The 18,767-nt window shown below is 48.6% G+C and overlaps 1 protein-coding gene across 1 annotated transcript in view; it reads left to right on the top strand.

Annotated features, from left to right (window-relative positions):
* The window catches only part of CSMD2 (CUB and Sushi multiple domains 2), a 552,912-nt gene that overhangs the window by 200,389 nt on the left and 333,756 nt on the right, over positions 1-18,767 (top strand). Inside the window, exon 5 of the mRNA XM_070404687.1 lies at positions 1,208-1,415. Within this exon, the coding sequence (XP_070260788.1) occupies positions 1,208-1,415 (208 nt within the window). The remainder of the gene's footprint in view (positions 1-1,207; positions 1,416-18,767) is intronic.

Genomic DNA, 18,767 nt, shown 5'->3' with positions numbered 1-18,767 from the left:
TCATTTTTTCTGAATATCAAGTCTCAGCTGGGAGCAGCGAGATGACACCAGGTGACACTGCAGGGATAAGTAAAACATGGTCCCCACCCTTGGGGACTCCTAGCGGAGCTCAGATTCAGAGTGGAAGACAGATAAGTGAACAGGCCATTCAAACAGTGTGAGCCCTAGCCGTTTTGGTTCAGTGGGTAGAGCATTGGCCTGCAAACCAAAGGGTCCTGGGTTAATTCCGGTCAAGGGCACGTACCTTGGTTGCAGGCTCCTCCCTGGCCAGGGCCCTGGTCGGGGCACATGCAGGAGGCAACCAATCGATGTGTTTCTCTCACATTAATGTTTTCATTTTTCCCTCTCCCACTCTCTCTAAAAATCAATGGGAAAATATCCTCGGATGAGGATTAAAAAAAAATTATAAGAACAAACAGTGTTAAGTATCACGTCTGAAGTCGGACACATTGCTGAGGGAGCCCAGAGGAGAGAGCAGTTTCTAAAAGCTTGGGCAAAAAAGGCTTTCTCATAGGTGGCCTTGGAGTTGAGTCTTAACACATGAGAATAGTGGCTCTGGACAGAGGACACCCGTGGCAGAGGGAATGGTCTGACGAAGGGCAGGGGGTCTGAATGTGCGCAGTGCTGACACAGAGCTGGCCTGAGGGCAAAGGGCAGGAGGAGAGATTGCAGATGTCCAGCCAGCCAGGCTGCAATGGGCCTGGGATGCCCTTTGACTTCCGCCCCAAGCAGAAGGGTTGAGTTTTTGTTTTGTTCCATTACATCGGAGGTCTACTAAGATCTGGGGGGATGAACCATCCTATTCACTACAGTTGTGAATACAGAAATAAATGTGACAGCTGATTTTGACGTCATCCTGGAGCAGTGTGGTGTAGTAGTTAAGAATGTGCTCTGAAGGGCAGAGTTCAAATCCCAGCTCCTCGGCTGTGTGACCACGGACAGGTTGCTTAACCTCTCTGTGCCTGGTTTTTTCATCTGCTCAGTAAGAACACTGATATCTAAAATTCTCAGAACAGCGCCTGGCACGTGGTAAGGGCCATGGAAGGGTTGGTATCATTACCATTAGGCCAATTCAGACTGGGATCTCGGCCCATCCTGTCTGTACATCAAGTTTCAGGACAGTCTGCTTCTCACCATGAAGTGCACAGTGAGTACTGGGCCTGCAAACAGGACCAACTCACGTGAGCCTCTTGCCTCTTGCCCACAGCGGATGATGCCTGTGGTGGGACCCTGAGGGGCCAGAGCGGCATCATCTCCAGCCCCCACTTCCCCGCGGAGTACCACAACAATGCCGATTGCACATGGACCATCTTGGCCGAGCTGGGAGACACCATCGCTCTGGTCTTCATTGACTTCCAGCTTGAGGACGGTTATGACTTCCTGGAAGTCACGGGGACCGAAGGCTCCTCCCTCTGGTAAGCACCATGCCCACCCCTGCCCTGCCCAGCCCTGCCCTGCCCTGGGGGCTGGGCCTTACTGCGATGCAGTCTCCTCAGCTCCTGGACCTGCAGCCCAGGGCTGGGCCCCTTTGCCACTTCTCCCACCCACCATGGGAAAATTTTCCTCTCATTACAGTGAGACATCACTGCATATTTTTAGAGCCCAGGTAAATTTACAGTAATTTTGGTACTTGATTTGAAGTATGTCCTGCTGAAGAATTTCATGATGGGTTTTGATCAAAGTAACTTGCATTAAGACTAGAAATGTTCTGCTCTCAGGATGTGGACAGGGTCTTGGGGAAATGATTTGAAATATTGTTCCATTTCTGGGAGACATATTTATAGCGTCCAACAAAGGGAATAGAACCTTAGGTGGCAATTGCTCTTCCTTCTCCCTGGGCCCTGAGAGAGGAAAGGTGTTAGGTCTGGGTTTCTGAAGGGAAGGGTCAATCTGCTCCCTGTGGCTCTAGTTTTACTAAAAAGTGCCGCTTTCCTGTGTTGTGCCCATCAGCCCTGGAGACCCTTGATGCTGACAGACCAGAGGAGAGTGGTGATGAAGACTTACCGGCCTTAGTTGATTTTAGTCTTACTAGTGGCCCGGTGCATGAAATTCGTGCACATTAAAAAGGGGATTAATTAGAGGAAATATTTTAATATTGCTATTTTCCCTTTCTCTATAATAGAAGTGTCAGAGATGAACGAAAATTAGTAAAATATATATGATGATCTTCCTCCTGTCAGAGTCTGGGGTGCACCACAGGACCCAGAGTCAAGTCCCCACCCACCCACATGCGCCTCAGAATCGAGTCAGACCCAGACCCGGCCAGCCCCCCTCCATTGGGCTAGATCCAGACCCGACCGGTCCCACTCTTCTCAAGCCCTGCCGGGCAGGGGGGCGCAGCCTCAGGAACCCCTGGCCCTGTGCCGGGGCGGGGGGCGCGTCCTGAGGTCCCCCAGCCCGGGCCAGGGTGGGGGGCACGCCTTGAGATCCCCAGTCAAGCCCCGCCGTGGCCTGAGATCCCCTGTCAAGCCCTTCTGGGTGGGGGGCGCAGCCTCAGGTCCCCTGTCAAGCCCTGCCAGGCAGGGGGCATGGCCTCAGGTCCCCTAGCCTGGTGCTGGGGCAGGGGGCGTGGCCTCAGGTCCCCAGTCAAGCCCTGCTGGGTGGGGGGCATGGCCTGAGGTCCCCTGGCCTGGCGCCAAGGTGGGGGCGTGGCCTGAGGTCCCCTGTCAAGCTCCGGGGAGGGGAGGTGGGGCGCAGCCTCATGTCCCTGCTGATTGCTTATTAAGGCTCGTAAAGGGAACTCAGCCTCCACTGTGGGTACAGCCATCTTGTGTTATGGAAACCCCTGCCTCTGCTGTTGGCGCAGCCATCTTTATGGTGGAGTGTTGGTCAGTTTGCATATTCCTTCTTTATTATATAGGATAGATTTGGACACAAGGGACATGCCAGTCTGAGGTTGGCTTCAGGAAGGATCCAGCTTCCTGCTTGGGTGACAGGCCTTGGGGTGATGGTGGGGCGTTTTGAATGCTCTCTAGTGTTATCCTTGTGGCTGTGTTATGAGGACATCGGGGGCCTATGTCAGCACATAAGGAGCCAATAGAAGGATGTGTCCAGATATGCTCCAGACAAGATGGGCATCTTTGCAGCCTTCCCCTTTGCACAGAGTCAGGGGAAGGCAGGGCACGGTGCCCTCGGATGGGGGCAGGGGGTTTGTCATGAGGGCGCTGAGTGAAGCAGGAAGTGGGTATCTGGCAAGCGTGGTGATCAGTAGGGCTGAGGAGGAAGAAGGAGAGGATGGAAGATAGGAAAAGGAAGAATACAGGAGGCAGGGGCACATGCATTGAGTCAGATTTTGTGCTGTTGAGTCAGACCTGGTCCTTTGAGGGTGAGAAAATCCAACAAGCCCACGGTAGGAGCCAGGTGTGACTATTTGAAAGGGATGAAGTGGAAATGACTTCTCCCAAATACGGACTCTAAAATTAGGGACCAATGTAGCCCTGAGAACTTTGGAAGGCAAACTGACCAGGGAGCCAGAGACCTTGGTGGTGTAAGCTTGTTCATGAACTTAACCAGGTCATTTACTACCCGGGATGGGGTGTTGAGAGAAGCACTTGTGAGCTGAAGAGTGAAATTGCTATGTGGATGTTGAAGTTCTAGTCTGAGGGTAGTGGCTGGACATGGGGATCCAGGAGTTGGGGTGAAAGTCCAGATGACCCTTCACTGAGCTGCAGCCCCGGGGACCTGCCCAGTCTGAAGATCCTCTGTCCTGCTGCCTCTTTTTGCCAAATACCCGTTTTTCTTATAATAATTTGTAATATATATGCTCCTCATAGAAAATATGAAAAACATAAAAAGTTATAGAGAAATGAATAACAGGTATTAAAATGTTGATGTATTCTCCTTTGGCTTTTTGCTTTTCCTAGATCAAGCTAGCTGGCTACTTAAATATATTTTAATATTCCACAATTAGGATCTTAATATGTCTGTAGTTATGTATTTTTAATTTAGCATTCGATCAGGACAATCTTTCAATATCATTACAGATGCTTCCAAAATATAACAGGTGTGATAGTAGTATCATATATATTGAGCATTTATTATCAACATGTGGCAGGCTGCTTCTAAGCTCTTATGGCTATAATTTCATTTCATCTTTATAAAAATTCTATGAAGTGGATAGCATAATTGTCCTCCTTTTACAGATGAGGAAAATGAGGCCCAGAGAGGTTGTGTGACATGCCTGATGTCACACAGCTAGTAAGGCAAAGAGCTGGGATTCAACCCCAGGTTAGTTGGCCTGGAAAGCCCATTATAGCCATGACAACACAGGGATTGCCGTGGCTCTGGGGCATTCCCTCGTCAGACTGTGGGGACTTTACGCATCAACTCTCTTGTTTGGCAGTTCCCAAGTTTTCTCTTCTGTAAACAGATGCCAAGATGAATATCTCCGCCTATTCCCTCTCTTCCAGTCTGAAGGCCTCCTCGACTCGTTTGTTTTTCCGTGGGCCAAACGGTCTCCCACAGCTTCAGCTCCCCAGGTGTGGGTCTACACGTTGTCCAAACTTCTGGAGTGAAACAAATCTGAAAGAGTATTCCTTTTCCTATTAAGTTACTCAGTGGGGAAGGAATTAGGCAGAGGAAGTCGTTAGGGGAGTCATTCAGAACTCTTTGCTATAAGATTAAATTATAATTATTTACAGGGCTGGTATCGCTGCTGCCAGACAGGATGCATTTCTTGTTCTAATTTATCCTTGCATAGCAATTATGGATAAACAAACTTGGAGGCGCAAGATGTATGTGCAAAGAGCCCAGGCTCTCCCCTGCCCATTCTTTGATGGATCCCTGAGTTCTTGTGAACGTGCAGCGCAGCTGATTTACAAGTGCTCTTCTCTTATCAGCTCACATTAAGATGGTAGGATGTTCTCCTGAGTTCTGCACCAAGGTCTAGAAAGACAGCAGATCCTGTTAGAAAAGATGGATTTGAATAACTCACCTGGTGAGAAGACAGAGATACCTGTGAGAGAGAAGTCCGCTCCCTCCCTCCCTGGTAGTAAGTCCCACTGGTTTGGAAGGGCGGGAGGGGTGGCATGGAATGTCCTGACTCAGTTTCCACAGGCCTCTCCCTCCCCCAGGTGGGACAACAGGAGAGTTTTGATTAGGGTTCAGATTGTTTAAATTTCATAGACCAGTAAAATTTCCAAACAGTTAGGGAAGCAAAGGGTTGGTAATTTTTTATTTTGCCAAGTAAGGATGTTAGAGAAAAACTTGCCAACTCCTTAGAACATGATTTCATAAAACATAGGACAATCCAAAGCCAAAAATGTGGCTCCATTGGGAGCCTTGTGCTGACAGTGAAAGACGGAGTTGGAGGAGAGCTCACTGTGTGTCCGTAGCGACACTCATGTGATACGTATCCATCAGTGGATTGCCACTCGCTCCCTTTTTGGAATTCTTGGCTGACCTCTGGGAATCTGATAGTATATGTTTGGAATAGGAATGGCTGCTATGGTGAGCACTGAACCTTGTAACTGACATGTTGAGAGATTCCCAAATTTTTTACACTTATTCTCCTTTATGTTAGTTGCTTTTTTTGGTGACTGACCATAAGCAAAAGCTGGGTTTGAATTGACTGAGAGTTACAATCCAGACAGTATATTTGGTGTTATTTCCTTACTACACATACACAGCCAAATCAGCCCTGACACACACCCTCTTCCAAGGCCCTGCCATCATATACTCATCACTAAGTCAAACTCCCTACGCATACGTACTTCTGTCTCTATTCACTGAACTGAGTTCAGGGGCCAGATTTTCTCTCACTAATTCTTCTCAGGGTGGTGGGTCTTTGTTCTGCTCTGACCCATTAAGTTGGCTATGACCTTCATGGAGCCCCATTCTTCCCATCAAATTCTAGGAAAATATTCCAGCTCATTCCTCATGAGACCTCTGGACTCTTCAGAGGCTGAGACTGAGGGATGCAGAGTCCCCTTTAAACCCAGTTCTGGGTCCCTAGAACCTGAAGGTTCCTGGAGGGTATCAGGATTGTTATTGTAACGAGTAGAATTGATCCCCGGCCTACTTCAGAGCCAGCCTCTCCACAGTGGAGAAAATCCGTGAAAGGAAGTCCACTGAGAAGCCATTAGTACCAGAATCCCCTCACCCCTTTCTTTGCCTCATGCTAGGCACTCTCCTTCCTCTAGGGGGTGGTCCATGTAGTCCCTCCAGGATTAGGCATTGAGCCTGTCTTGATCCCTAACTGGGGAAGGAGTCAGCTTGGGAGTCAAATGGACTTGGGCTCAAAACCCAGATCCACCTCTTAATAGTTGTGTGAGCTTGGGATAGTAGCTAGCCTCTCTAAGCCTCAGTTTCCACATATGAAAAATGGGCTCATCATTTTAACCTACAAAGCACATTGAAAGGGCTAAACATGTAATCTGCTACCTGACCCCTGGTAAGTATAATGTTCCTGGGATGGGGACCGGAGTCAGGGGCTCACTTTTTGAGGGGGAAAAGGTAAGATGAGGCATCTCCAGTAACTTGGAGCCTCGTCAGCCCATTCTTGGTGCCTCCAGTGAGGCCGACTTCCAGCCTGCCAGCCCAGGGGCATCTCACCAGGCAGAGAGGCACAGCCCAGTCACACTGCTTCAGCCCAGGGGAAGTGCCTGTAAAGCCAGGTGAGATGAACTGGTAGAGAGCCCCTGGGTCCAAGTAGAGCAGCGGTTCTCAACCTGTGGGCCGCGACCCCTTTGGCGGTCGAACGACCCTTTCACAGGTGTCGCCTAAGACCGTCCTGCATATCAGATATTTACATTACAATTCATAACAGTAGCAACATTACAGTTATGAAGTAAAAACGAAAATAATTTTATGGTTGGGTCACAACATGAGGAACTGTATTTAAAGGGCCAGAAGGTTGAGAACCACTGAAGTAGAGGATGGCTGTGCAGAGGCCTGAAAGGGGGTGGTGGGCACTGATTTTGTTGAAACTGTCTTCCCAGAGCTGCACTTAGGGAGCACACTACGAGCAGCATCACCTCTTCTCTGCCTGGCCCAGCCCCAGAGTGGCCAGTTAGCTGCTTTGTTAGAGAAACAGAAGAGGGTTCAACTCCTTCAGCCAGCACTGGCTGCTCTGTGCAGGGCTCCCCACCCGGAGTCAGGCACAGCCCCTGCCCTGAGGGGCCAACACAACAGGGGAAAAGGGGCCCGGAGTATGGTGAGATGTTCAAGAGCCATTGCCCAAGACAGCGAGACTAGGACATCTCTGCCCAGGGCCTCTCCTGCCTCTGGTCAGTGAGGCTGCAGGGTTCAGTTATACCTGCCTCTCTCCTTCCTTCTCTTTCTCTGTTTCTCTCCTCCTCCCTCCAGTGGCAGTTTCTTCCCATAGCAGGGATGGCAGGCCAAGACAGGTCTGTGCCCAGAAGCCACCCATGTCCTGGGGCTGGTAGAGGTGCTTTTGTGTGTTGGTGAGGTGTGCATGATGGAGGGAGTTCAAAGCCCTAGAACCACACCCAGCTTCGCAGTTGTCACCTCTGCCAATGGTGAGTCAGTTCTGCCAATGGTGCCCAGCCTCCTCTCCTTGCCCCCTTCACTCCGATTTTAATTCTTTATTTGTTTCACTGATCGTTTGTGATCGCGATCTGTCTACCCATTCTCTGTGTCTCCACACCCCAGCCAAGCCCCTACAGACCTGTATGTGGCAAACCTGCCTCCACAAAACATTTAAAGTAGGAAAAGGCAGGAGAGCCTGCCCTCCAAGGGTAGAGACCAGGGCCTCAAGATGAGACAGACCTTGAAGCATGGGTACCATTTGATATGGGAGATGATGGGCCAGGGAGGGCATCATTCTAGGGCTACAGACTGGGCCTCTTGGACAAAGTGGGAACTCCCCTGATCCCTGAGACACAGGTCCAGGCAGTGGTCCCCAGGATTCTCTAGGGAAGATTCCATCATGCCCCCCTCCCCCGCCCATCACTACCACCAGGACTCTGCCAACTACCTCTAAGCCTGGGCTGCCCCCTCCGCCTGGAGATGAATAGGAGCAAGTCTGGATTTCACTGGCGTTGCCCGCAGGGGCCACCCAATAGCCTCTGCTGTGTTTGGAAAGAGAATTTCCCTTGAAAGCAGTCCCAACCTACTCTCCGGATCCAGCTTTACTGGGTTTCTTACTTTGTTCCCCTTCATTTGCTTGCTTCCGTTTTTATAGGTGGGGATACAACACCTCTCATCTACTTTACAGACACTCAGTTTGAAAATTTTGCTAGCAACACTCTTTCTCTTCTTGAAAGACCTCATTTTAATTATTTAGCATTTTACACATGGAATTGGATCCAACTAGAACCATTTGATCTCGGTGACTTTTAACTAGATAATTCATTCAGGAGCCAGTAGATTCAGATACAATTAGAATGAGAACAGCATGCCAGTGGGGATTTGTTAAAAATCTCTATTCACTTATTTTTTCATTCACATATACTTTATCACGCCATTGGTTTAGAACATTTATGTCCTTTGTTACTTTTCCCCTATTTACTTTCAGTAGTCATTTATTGAGAGACTTCTATGAACTAGGCTCTCCTAGGTGCTGAGGAGACAAAGACATAGTCCCATTCCCAAGGAGTTATTTATTCACTCCACAAATGTATGTAATATAGTCATGCGTGATGCTGGACCCTGGAGCTCACAGGGTGAACAGATAGAATATAGCAAAATGCTTTACAATATCATGTGTTAGGTGCTTTTCTAGAGGTATAAGGAAGCTCACTTACGGACTGAAAAGAGAGATGTAGTAGCTAGGATTCTCCTGGTTCAAGAAACAGAAACTCACCTCCCGCTGACTCAAGCTGAAAGGGGAATGTGTTGGCTTCTATAACTGAAACATCTAGGGGTTGCCTTCAGGCACTGCTGGATCAAGGTACACAGGTAATATCTTCTGAGTCTGTTTCTTTCCTTCCCAGGGCTTTGCTCTCCTGTGTGTTGGCTTTATTTTTAGGCAGGCTTTCCCCATGTGGTAGCAAAGGTGACCACCATCAGCTCCCTCCATCCTACTGATTTAGTAATCCCAGAAGAAGTGAATCATCTCTTTCCTAACGGTTCCCATAAAAGCTCCCAGATGAACTTTGATTGGACTAGATTGAGTCATGGTCCCAGCCCTCAATAGCAATGTAGCCAGACGGTGTATTCTCATTGGCCAGGCCCAGGCTACGTGGCTGTCTGCCCTGGCCAAACCTCATGCTTGGGAGTGGAGGAGGGTTGGTTCACCAAAAGAAAACCGAGTCACTGGGAGAAAAAGTAAAGGATGTCCTCCAAAAAAATTGTCAGTCTTCCTGTCCTAATGGAGGGGAGGACTCAGATAAATGAGACCCAGATGAGCCGACTTTTGAGTTGAAGTCGGGCGGGGGGGGGAGGGTAAGTAAGAGCTTGCCACCAGCACTGCAAGTGGGGTTCAGGGTGCAAGAGAACAAGGGCAGGATGTGAGGCTTGAAGTGAGCACAGGAAGAGCATGAGTCATGAAGAACCTTGTTCCCATGTTCCTAAACTGGGAGAGGGTTCCCTTGATTGTAGAAAGCTACTGACAACAACAACAAATAATAATAATCGTAAAATACACTTGTGATGAGTGCCATCAAGGAAATGAACAGGATGGGGAATAATAGTGGTGGCGACACTATTAAGATAAAAGGGTCAGGGCAGGCCTCTCTGAGGCTGTAGGACTTGAGCTGAGATCTGACTATTGAGAATGAGCTGCCATGGGAAGCACTTGGGAATCAGCATTTCAAGCAGAGGGATTGCACATGTAAAGCCCTATCATCACAAATGCCCCTATTAGACCTCGAACTTCATACATGCATTGTAGCAAAGGCTGAACGCCTGTCCTCTGGGTTTTAAGCCTCTTTGAATGTCAAGTAAGGCAGGGTCAGGGACTCAGGCTGACATAGACATTCAGGGAAGCATGACTGATGCTGCTGAACCCCATGGCACTTTGAACTGATGGGAGGGATCTATTCCAGCCAAGACTCAGAGCCTTCTGCCTTCCTAGGGGTTTGTGATCTCCTGGCTTCCGTCTCCTTCCCTGCCACATCACAGTACTGTAAGCCACCCCAAGAAGCTGTTCTCTTCTGATGGGGCCCATGAAATTGCATCTGTTGTAGCCATCAGGAGCCAGGCCATAAATAACGAGCCCTTTAAAATCTCATCTCCTCTATCTCTCAGAGTTGGAAATAGCATTACAAGCTCCACAGCCGAGCAGTAGGAAGGGATTAGTGCCCTAGCATGCTGCTGGTACAAACATGTCTGGAGAGCCAGTGTGAGGGCTCCTGCATGCTCTGTAGAGTATCCACATGACTTCCATGCTCCCACCGGTGAGAACTTGCTCTCAGAGAACAAAAGCCACAGCTTGAAGGAGTAGGAAGTGAGCCTGGTTGACCACTGTCCACACAGCAGCTCTGCTAAGAGCCTGTGGTTTGGCAAAGTGATGCGTGGGAAGCTAGGGTCGGGCAGCTGGCCTGGCCCCCATGGTTTGACTGCATGCAACAGGTTTGTACTAAGTGCGTCATCTGCACAGAGGCCCATGCCAAGACCATGAAGGGCACAGACAAGATGCTCTCCTCGACTTCTCTCGAGGAGCTGCCAGATGCCTGATGGTGCCACTAAAACAGATGGAAGGAGCTGTTCTGGGCCCTTCCAGAGGTCCCGCCTTCTGGCAAGACCTGCCTTCCCAAATGATGTTATTACTTCATTCAGAATGCTCAAGGCCCCAAGCCTGGTCTTCGATTTTACTCTTGGCCACAATTGTTTGTTCCACTCACTTTTGGTTTCACCAATCCCATATTTTACAGTGGTTTTGCCTAGCTCTTACTCCTACATCCTCTTCTGGCTTCCTACAACTGACCTAAGTTCTTGGTTTTAACCCTGAGCCTGTACTTCTTTTAATCCCAGTTTCTCCTCATCAGTGGTATGTGACACCTACAGACCCGCCAAGGGAATGGGATTCACATAAAAAACAACTACTACTCCCGAGGCCAAATACAGTCTCATTTTACTGGACACTTCTTCATTCCTTTACATTGTTGGCTATTTTCCCCTTTTGGAACTCTCCTTTCTCTCTGCCTTCATGCTGATGATCTCTCTAATTCCTCTTGAACCTCTTTGGTCATTCCTTCTCTATTTTCTTTGATGTATGTTCTTGCCTTACTGCTGGGTAATTTACCTAATCTTTTGGTTTAAGATGCCTCCTGTCTTTTTGACATTCCCTGCCTAGCCTAGCCTCTCCACGGAGCATCAAACTGTAGAGCCAACTATTTGTTGGACATCACCTTAATGTCTTACCAGTATCTCCAGCTCAACATGTCCCAACTTCATTCATAATTGACTCCTAAAATGGCCACTTTGTTTCCTTTCTTAGTTTATGGCATCTCCCTCGACATAGTTATCCAAAAATCTGGGAATCATCTCTGTTCAGTACCACTCTCTCAGCAGTCACATTCAGTCAATTGCTGAATTCTTCCAATGTACTGCCTATAACATCTATAACATATCTTTGCTCCTTTCCTACCAGTCCCCCAGTTCAGCTCATCCTCTTTTCTTTTTTGTGGGCTGTAGTAGCCTTCTTACTGATCTCCTAGCTTCTTGGCACTCTCCCATTCAGCCTCCCTACTGCTACCAGAACAGTTTAATTAAAATGCAGATCTGGCATCCAAGCCCCAGGCAAAAGCTTTCAATCATGTCTCATAAAGAGATAGAACTTCAGTCTCTGATAGCTAAGGAGAGGCTTCTTTTGATTCAACCCTTGCCCACCACCCCAGCCTCATCTCTTGCCACTTCCTTCTTTGAACTCATTAACACTAAAATTCAATGGTATAACACAACAAAGGTTCATTTTTTGCTCATGCTGCATGTCTATCATGGATCATTGGGTGTGGCTCCCATCAACATAGTCATGCAGGTTCCACCATCTTGTAGCTGCATCATCTAGAATTTGTGGCTTTCTCCAGTGCCATCACAACGACATAGAAACCAGCATGGGTTTTTCACTGCCCTGGCCCAGATATGATACATATCACTTTCAACTCACATTTCATTGGCCAGAAATAGTCACATGGTCCAGCATAGCTGCAAGGGAGCCAGGAAACAAGGTGAACAGATGAAATGCCTGGTGAGCCAATATCTTGGCTGCACCTCATGTTTCAGTAGACAAGATAGGCTGGCTCCTGTCAAAGGCCAGCCCCTCCCTTTATGCTCCAGATGTCATTGGTCCCCAAAGACTTCCCTACTAAATTCATCTCTTTTATTTTTACCTTTGTTAATTTTTTTCTTCTCTCTTGAGTATTAACTGCATAAAGACAAGCCTATTATCTACCATCTAAACTCCAAATTTAAACAGCATCCACCAAACTCCCCCATTACTCAGCCCCATTCAGCTACCACGAATTGCTGCAACAGCTCCCTTTCTCAGTTCTGCCCTGCCTACCACTAAAACTGACCTTGCTGAGATTGCCAGTGATCTCCAGGTTGCCACATCCCATGTTGCTTCTCTATCTTTATGTGATTTGGCCTCTTGGCCATACATGACACTGGTCATCCAGCCTTCTTGGGCTTTTTCCTTCTCTTGACTAAAAATCACACAGCTAGCTGCCTATGGCCATTCCTTCTCTGTCCACTCCACTGCTTAGCCTCTGTCCAGCCTCTACATGTGGACTGTCCCAGAGGTCCTTAGGACCCTCCTCTTCCCTATCTACCTTCTTTCCCAGGTAACCTCAACTAATCACAGGTTGATGTTCAATATGTATATGCCAGTCACTCTCAACCTAAATGTTCAATCCTTAAGGATTTTGGGGGGCTCCATATATATTAACAGGAATCTCAAAATGAAATCTTCCAAGTAGGCTTTTTTTTGTTGTTGCTGTTGTGGTAAAATATACATAATGTAAATGTTATCCTCTTAACCATTTTTAAGTGTACAGTTCAGTGGCATTAAGTACATTCACATTGTTGTGCAGCCATCACCACCATCCATCTCTAAAACTTTTTTCACCTTCTGAAATGGAAAGTTTATACCCATTAAATAATAACTCCCTCATCCACTCCCAGCCTCTGGTAACCACTCTTCTGCTTCCTGTCTCTATGAATTAGACTACTCTGGGTACCTCATGTAAGTGGAATCCTACATATTTGAAATAGCTTATTTCACTTAAGCATAATGTTTTCAAGGTTCATCCCTATTCTGGCATGTATCAGAATTCCCTTTTAAGGCTGAATAATACTCCATGGCATGTATACACCACATTTTCTAATCCATTCATGTGTCCATGGACATTGCGCTGTTTCTCATCCCCTCCTCACCCTTAATTACTTTCTCCCCAGCCTTCTCCATCTCTGTCTACTCCCAAGAGGAAGCTGCTCTGCCCCTTCGATGCCAGCAGCATCTCTGGTTGCTCAATGGTCTTGTCTCCCAGCTCCTGCCCCTTCTGTAATCCAAACCATATAGTACAGCATCTGGGCCGACGGTTGTTCATACATCAAATCACATCTCCCCAATGTAAGGCTTGCCATTGGCTTCCCATCACGCTTAGAATAAAATCCTACAACAGGACTGCACTGTTGGGTCACTACCCACCTCTTTGACCTTGCTTCTGCCGCTCAGGCCCACTCTCTGTGCCTCAGCTCTAGTCCCTTTCTCCTGCCCCTTGGATGGGCTAAGCAGGTTTCCTCCCGGGGCCTCTGCACTAGCTGCTCCAAGGGCTTAAGATCCCTTCCCTTCAAAGTTGTTTAAAAAAAAACAAAACAAAAAATAGGACTTTTTTTTTTTTTTTGAAATGCAGAGTTCAGTTTAAATCTCCCCTCCTTAAAGAGGCCTTTCTTGTCCATGCATTCTAAAGTAACCCCTCACTTTCTGTTACAGCATTGTGTTTGATTTTAGGCATCTGTCAATACCTGATATTTTCTTGCTTATTTATTATGAATTTGTCTTTTTTTTCTGTGCCTTCACCCCCAACCTCCCACCCCCGCCTGTAGAACCTTGAGAAGCCCGGAGAGGAGGGCTGGCACCTAGTAGGTTTTCATGGGTGGTTGGTTTGGAGGAGAGACCTGCTTCTGCCTCCAGGAACAATGGCCTGTGGCTCGTTGCAAAGGTTATCTCGGAGCCTCTCCACCAAGTATTTTAAGTAATAACCTTCCTGGGGGACATTTGCAAATTAGCCCTGACTCTTGCTGATTATTCATCCTCAACTCATTCTGATTAATAATTAATCAGCAAACTGCTTGGCCAGAGCATGCTGATCAGTGCTAGAATGGATCTCAAATTATGCAAGTCATTTGGCCAGTTTTAAAAAATAAAAAGCTCAGCAGTCCACACAACTGGAGAGGTTTGATTGCAACATAAGTGAGGGAAGGCTTAGCATTTGTTTGTTTTTCTTTTCTGTCTTTTTTTTTTCTTTTGACTAAGAAATCAATTAGGCTCCAACTTGCAACCTCAGAGAGAGACTGTGTGGCACAGAAATAGAAATGTGTTAAATATCACTTTCCTTTTTGTTTCTTCCCTTCAGAAGAGTTTTGGTCTGGGAGACAGAGGTTAAAATTAGCCAGTTAGTTAAGTAAATGCCTGTCTGGCACCAGATGTCAATTTCTGCAGCAGCCTCGTGAGTTTCAGCTACACCTTTGCTTCTTCTGAGTGGCAGCGCACAGGCCTGGCAATGAGGAGGTGAGGCATTTGATGGGCACTGCTCACTCTGCCCACCCATGGTTGGGAGAAATCAATTTGCTAGCAACCTATGCTCTTCATCTCCTGTCTCCAAACCCCAGGGAAACAGGAGAAAAGGCAATCAGAGGGTGATGAGCAGGCTCCCTACTGCCAGGAGTGAACTCGGAGACCACTGGGGGCCCTTATTAATCCTCAATCTGAGGCCTCAGTCCTCACAGGCTGGCCCCGCATGAGGTTTCATCTTTCTTTTCCAGATTCCTCTCCTGGCGGTTGGAGATATGGCTGACAGGGAGGCTCAGAGAAAGCAGAGGTGTCATGGACATTGACCTCTGGGCTGGGGTGGGGGCACGTAGGGTTTAGTGCAGTCATTGCAACCCTGATGCCTGTTAGAACCACAGTGATGGCAAGGCAACACCCCGGACCCGCAGGGATGGCATCAGCCATCAGCATTTCTTAAAGCTCCCCACGGGACCCCAGGGCGAACCCAGGTGGGGAACCATGAACCATGTGGTAGGCTTTCGAGAAAGGGATTGTGAAGGGAATCAATGAATGGAGGAGGAAATGGGCTTTTTAGGAGATGACTGTCTTCCCCAGAAATGAAGGGACATCGGCCTGTCCGTCTCATGACAGGCAGGGTGAAGGGAGAAGAGGCAGCTAGACACAGCAGCTTCTAGAAGCCCCAGAGCCTCTGATCTAGCTCAGTTATATTCCCCGCTTTAAAAAATACCCTTTGGAACACAACCCTTGTTTCTCAAATCAGGATGTAATGTCCAGCTCCCTGCTTCAGAAGACTCACCTGAAGGTGTCTTAGAAAGTGGACTCCTGGTCCTATCCTAGATACTAAATCTGAAATTCCTAAGGCGTGGGTCCACATTCAGTATTTTAAATCATTTTCCTGGCTGTTCTGAAGCAGATTGAAGTCTGAGAGCTACCCTGGGCCTGAACTGAACTCTCTCCAAAACATAACATTGAGGGGGTGGACTTTTGCCCATTATGAAATGATCCATTTTCTTAAGAATGGACCCATTATTGAATTTTTTAGCATAGAAATTCCTGGGTTATATTGGACTTATATGTTTGGTTTGGGTTTGTGCACAAGTTTGGGCAAGCACATCTATTACATAGCATACCGACTCCTAACGGACTTTATTAATTTATCTAACACATGTTTTTGCCTGCCTACTCTGTGCAGGTTCTCTGATCAGCCCAGCAACTATGATGCTGAACTAGAAAGTCTCCATCTCTGGCTTTAATTCTAGCCTCACCTTGTCTGTTTGGTGTAGGTCTATGAGAGGCTGCCTCTTTTCTGAAGCCTTGAGATGTGGTGGCTCCTCTGCTTTCCCTCTGACCACTCACCCTCTGCCCACCCTCCCCCTGTCCCTGGGTTCCTACTGCATCAGCACAAGCCACTTAGCTTCCCTAGCATCCTTCTCCCAGCATGAACTCCTGCAGAGCATGAGCCTGCCCCATCCTCTATGAGTCTGCAGTGCCCAGCAGAAATCCTGGCAATAGACAGGCATCAGGATTGGCTGGCAAATTGTTGAATAAATAAAGCCTCTGAGATCTTGGAGTCTCATGCCCTCCTTGCCACTGCATCTCACCACCATCCAAAGGAAAGGCCTGTGGTACTTCGCTTCACCTTGCCTGGTCTCCGAGCCCTTTGGCAACAGGACAGATGTCAAGATGAATAAACATAAGCACAGCTAGTAAGTGCCCAGGCCAGGCGTTGGACCCCATTCTCTGGACTCTCAACCCTTGTCTATCCCTTCTCCCTTCTGCTCCTCTGAGCTCTGATTCGTTTTCTGCCCCGACACCATTGTTCACATGACTCTGTGGTTCTCTCTCCTGGAGTCACCAGTCCTCTTGTCCTTTATCCACGGCCCTCTCTGTCTTTTATCCACAGGCCTATGGTGAGTCCCTCCTGGATCCCCTCTAGCGGAGCACAGCCCCTGCCCACTGTGCACCTCCATGTCTCCAGGATTACACCTCCCACCCAGTCCTCCTCATTCCCACCATGATCAGGGCTGCAGGGAGTCCCCAGCCCTTGAACCAAGTATTTCGTTTTGTCTAGAATTAGGTTGGAGTCTCGCTCTGTTTCTGTGACAGGCCATTGAAACTCACAGGCTGCTTCTCATGCGGGGGGTTGGGATAATACAGCTTCTGCCAGATGCTGCTCCCTTCTCCCCTGTGTCCCTCATGGCATTCTCTATTGCCAGTTCTGTGAAATAGGCGTGAAACCTCCTTGGAGAATGTTTATGGGTGTGAAACCTGGGCTACTAACGCCCAGCTGGATGCTGACCACCTCCCAACCCCTGGCTGGGTCCCCAGTGGATGTGACTCTCCCATGTGGGTGCCCGTAGCTATGTGGATGTACCATGGGGCCACTCCAGGTGTCCATGCCCAAGTGGGGAGATAGCCAGGGCTTGGCCTGTTCTGCCTCCAGGTCTGGTCCCTGAGCCTCAGTCTGCAGACCTTGCTGAGAGAGGGACCGCCTCTCAGGGTCTCCCAGGAAAGACCCCGGGACTCCTTCCTGCTCATCCCTTGAAACTCAGGGAGGGCAGCATGGAGTAAGGGAAAGAACATGGCATTAAAGTTGGGTGCAAATATCATCTCTGATTCAACTAATTGTATGACCTCAGTTAACTCACCCCTTGGGGCCTTACATAGAGTTACAAGAAATGTTTGGCTTGACAGACCTTGAGTAGGCCCAGCTTCCTGCTTTTAAATCCTGCTCATGACCTTCCTCTGACCTTGTATGGCTGAAGCACCTGGAAGGGCCTTCCTTCCCGTCCCTAGCACATTCAGTCCACCCTGCCCTCTGGCCCCACTCACGGAGCCTCCCAGCACATGCTCTGTGCAGACATCTGCACACAGCCCCTTCAGAGGCTCTGGTGGTCTCAGCCTCAGCAGCTGGCCAGCCAGGGGTCATCTCAGTCTGGCCCCCAATGGGCAGCCACAGCAGGAGGTGGACATCACCCTCTGGGCCTGGCAGCTCTGAGGTCCCAGGGCCAGGCGACTTTACCCCCAAGGGCACAGAGAGAAAGACAGGATGAACAAGTGTGGCAGGGCACTCAGCTCTCTGAACTTCAGCTGCCCTGGTTTTAAAGCATGTGATGGGTCCTTTCCAACCCCACCCTCCCACCCCCAGCCCCAACCTGCTTTGAACATGCAGCTCAATGCACAGAGACGTCCTTGTTTCCACGTGGAAACACAGCACACAGATTCCCCTCCAGCAGGACCCACCTGGGAGCGTTTGGAGAATAAATGACAAGTACAGTTGATCTTTGACCAATGTGGGGAGGGGTGGTTAGGTGCACCAACCTCCTCACTAAAACTCGAGTATAACTTAAGTTGGTTATACTCTGCATACACGGATTCCCAACTTGGATAGAAAATACTGTTTTCCATTATTGTTTGGATGAGTCCTCAGATGGGAAACCCAGGAATACAAGAGGCCGACTATATATTTATTGAAAAAAAATCCACAGATACTAGTAAGTGGACCTGTGCAGTTCAAACCCATGTTTTCCAAGAGCCAGTTGTACTCTAGAATGTCAACTACACGTCAGGCAATTATATTTATTATTTCCTTTACATCCTCAAAAGTAATAGTAAGACTTGGCGAGGTCATGTGCCCAGGGTCACAGAGCTAGGATGTTGCAGAGTGAAGCCAGGACCCTGTGCCTCCCAGCCTTTTGCTGTTTCTGGCCCACTAGAGTGGGGTGGGCATTTCAGGCTGGGAAGGGGCTGGGTGTCCTGGGGGATGCCCCTGGGCCTGGCCCCTCAGCTCTTGCTCTCTCTGCCTTGTGCTACTTTTGTCCTTTGAACTGTATCTGGTTGGCGCTGCAGGCTGGCTTCCCAGGCAGCCAGTCTCATGGAGGCTTCATCTGCTGGGTGCTGCCAGCTCCCTGGAAGACACCCCAAGAGCGTGGGACAGACTGCCAGCAGCCTTCCCCTGCAGGAGAGCCGTCGCTGCAGACAAATGGCCCATGTCATTCAGCGTGTCCTTCTCATTGCTGGTCCATGGCCTGAGTTGTCCAGATAATCCTTTTCATTTAGTATTGTCTTTATGGATGCCAAGAAGGTCCCCAGGCAGTGACAGCCCAGCCTTTACTCCAACCAAGAGGAGACG

The sequence above is a fragment of the Myotis yumanensis genome, unplaced genomic scaffold (genome assembly GCF_028538775.1).
Source record: "Myotis yumanensis isolate MYYU_CA2020_CCGP unplaced genomic scaffold, mMyoYum1.0.hap1 SCAF_2, whole genome shotgun sequence".
Lineage (NCBI taxonomy): Eukaryota > Metazoa > Chordata > Mammalia > Chiroptera > Vespertilionidae > Myotis > Myotis yumanensis.
Note: the sequence above shows the minus strand (reverse complement) of the source record. Positions and strands in the feature narration are given on the sequence as shown.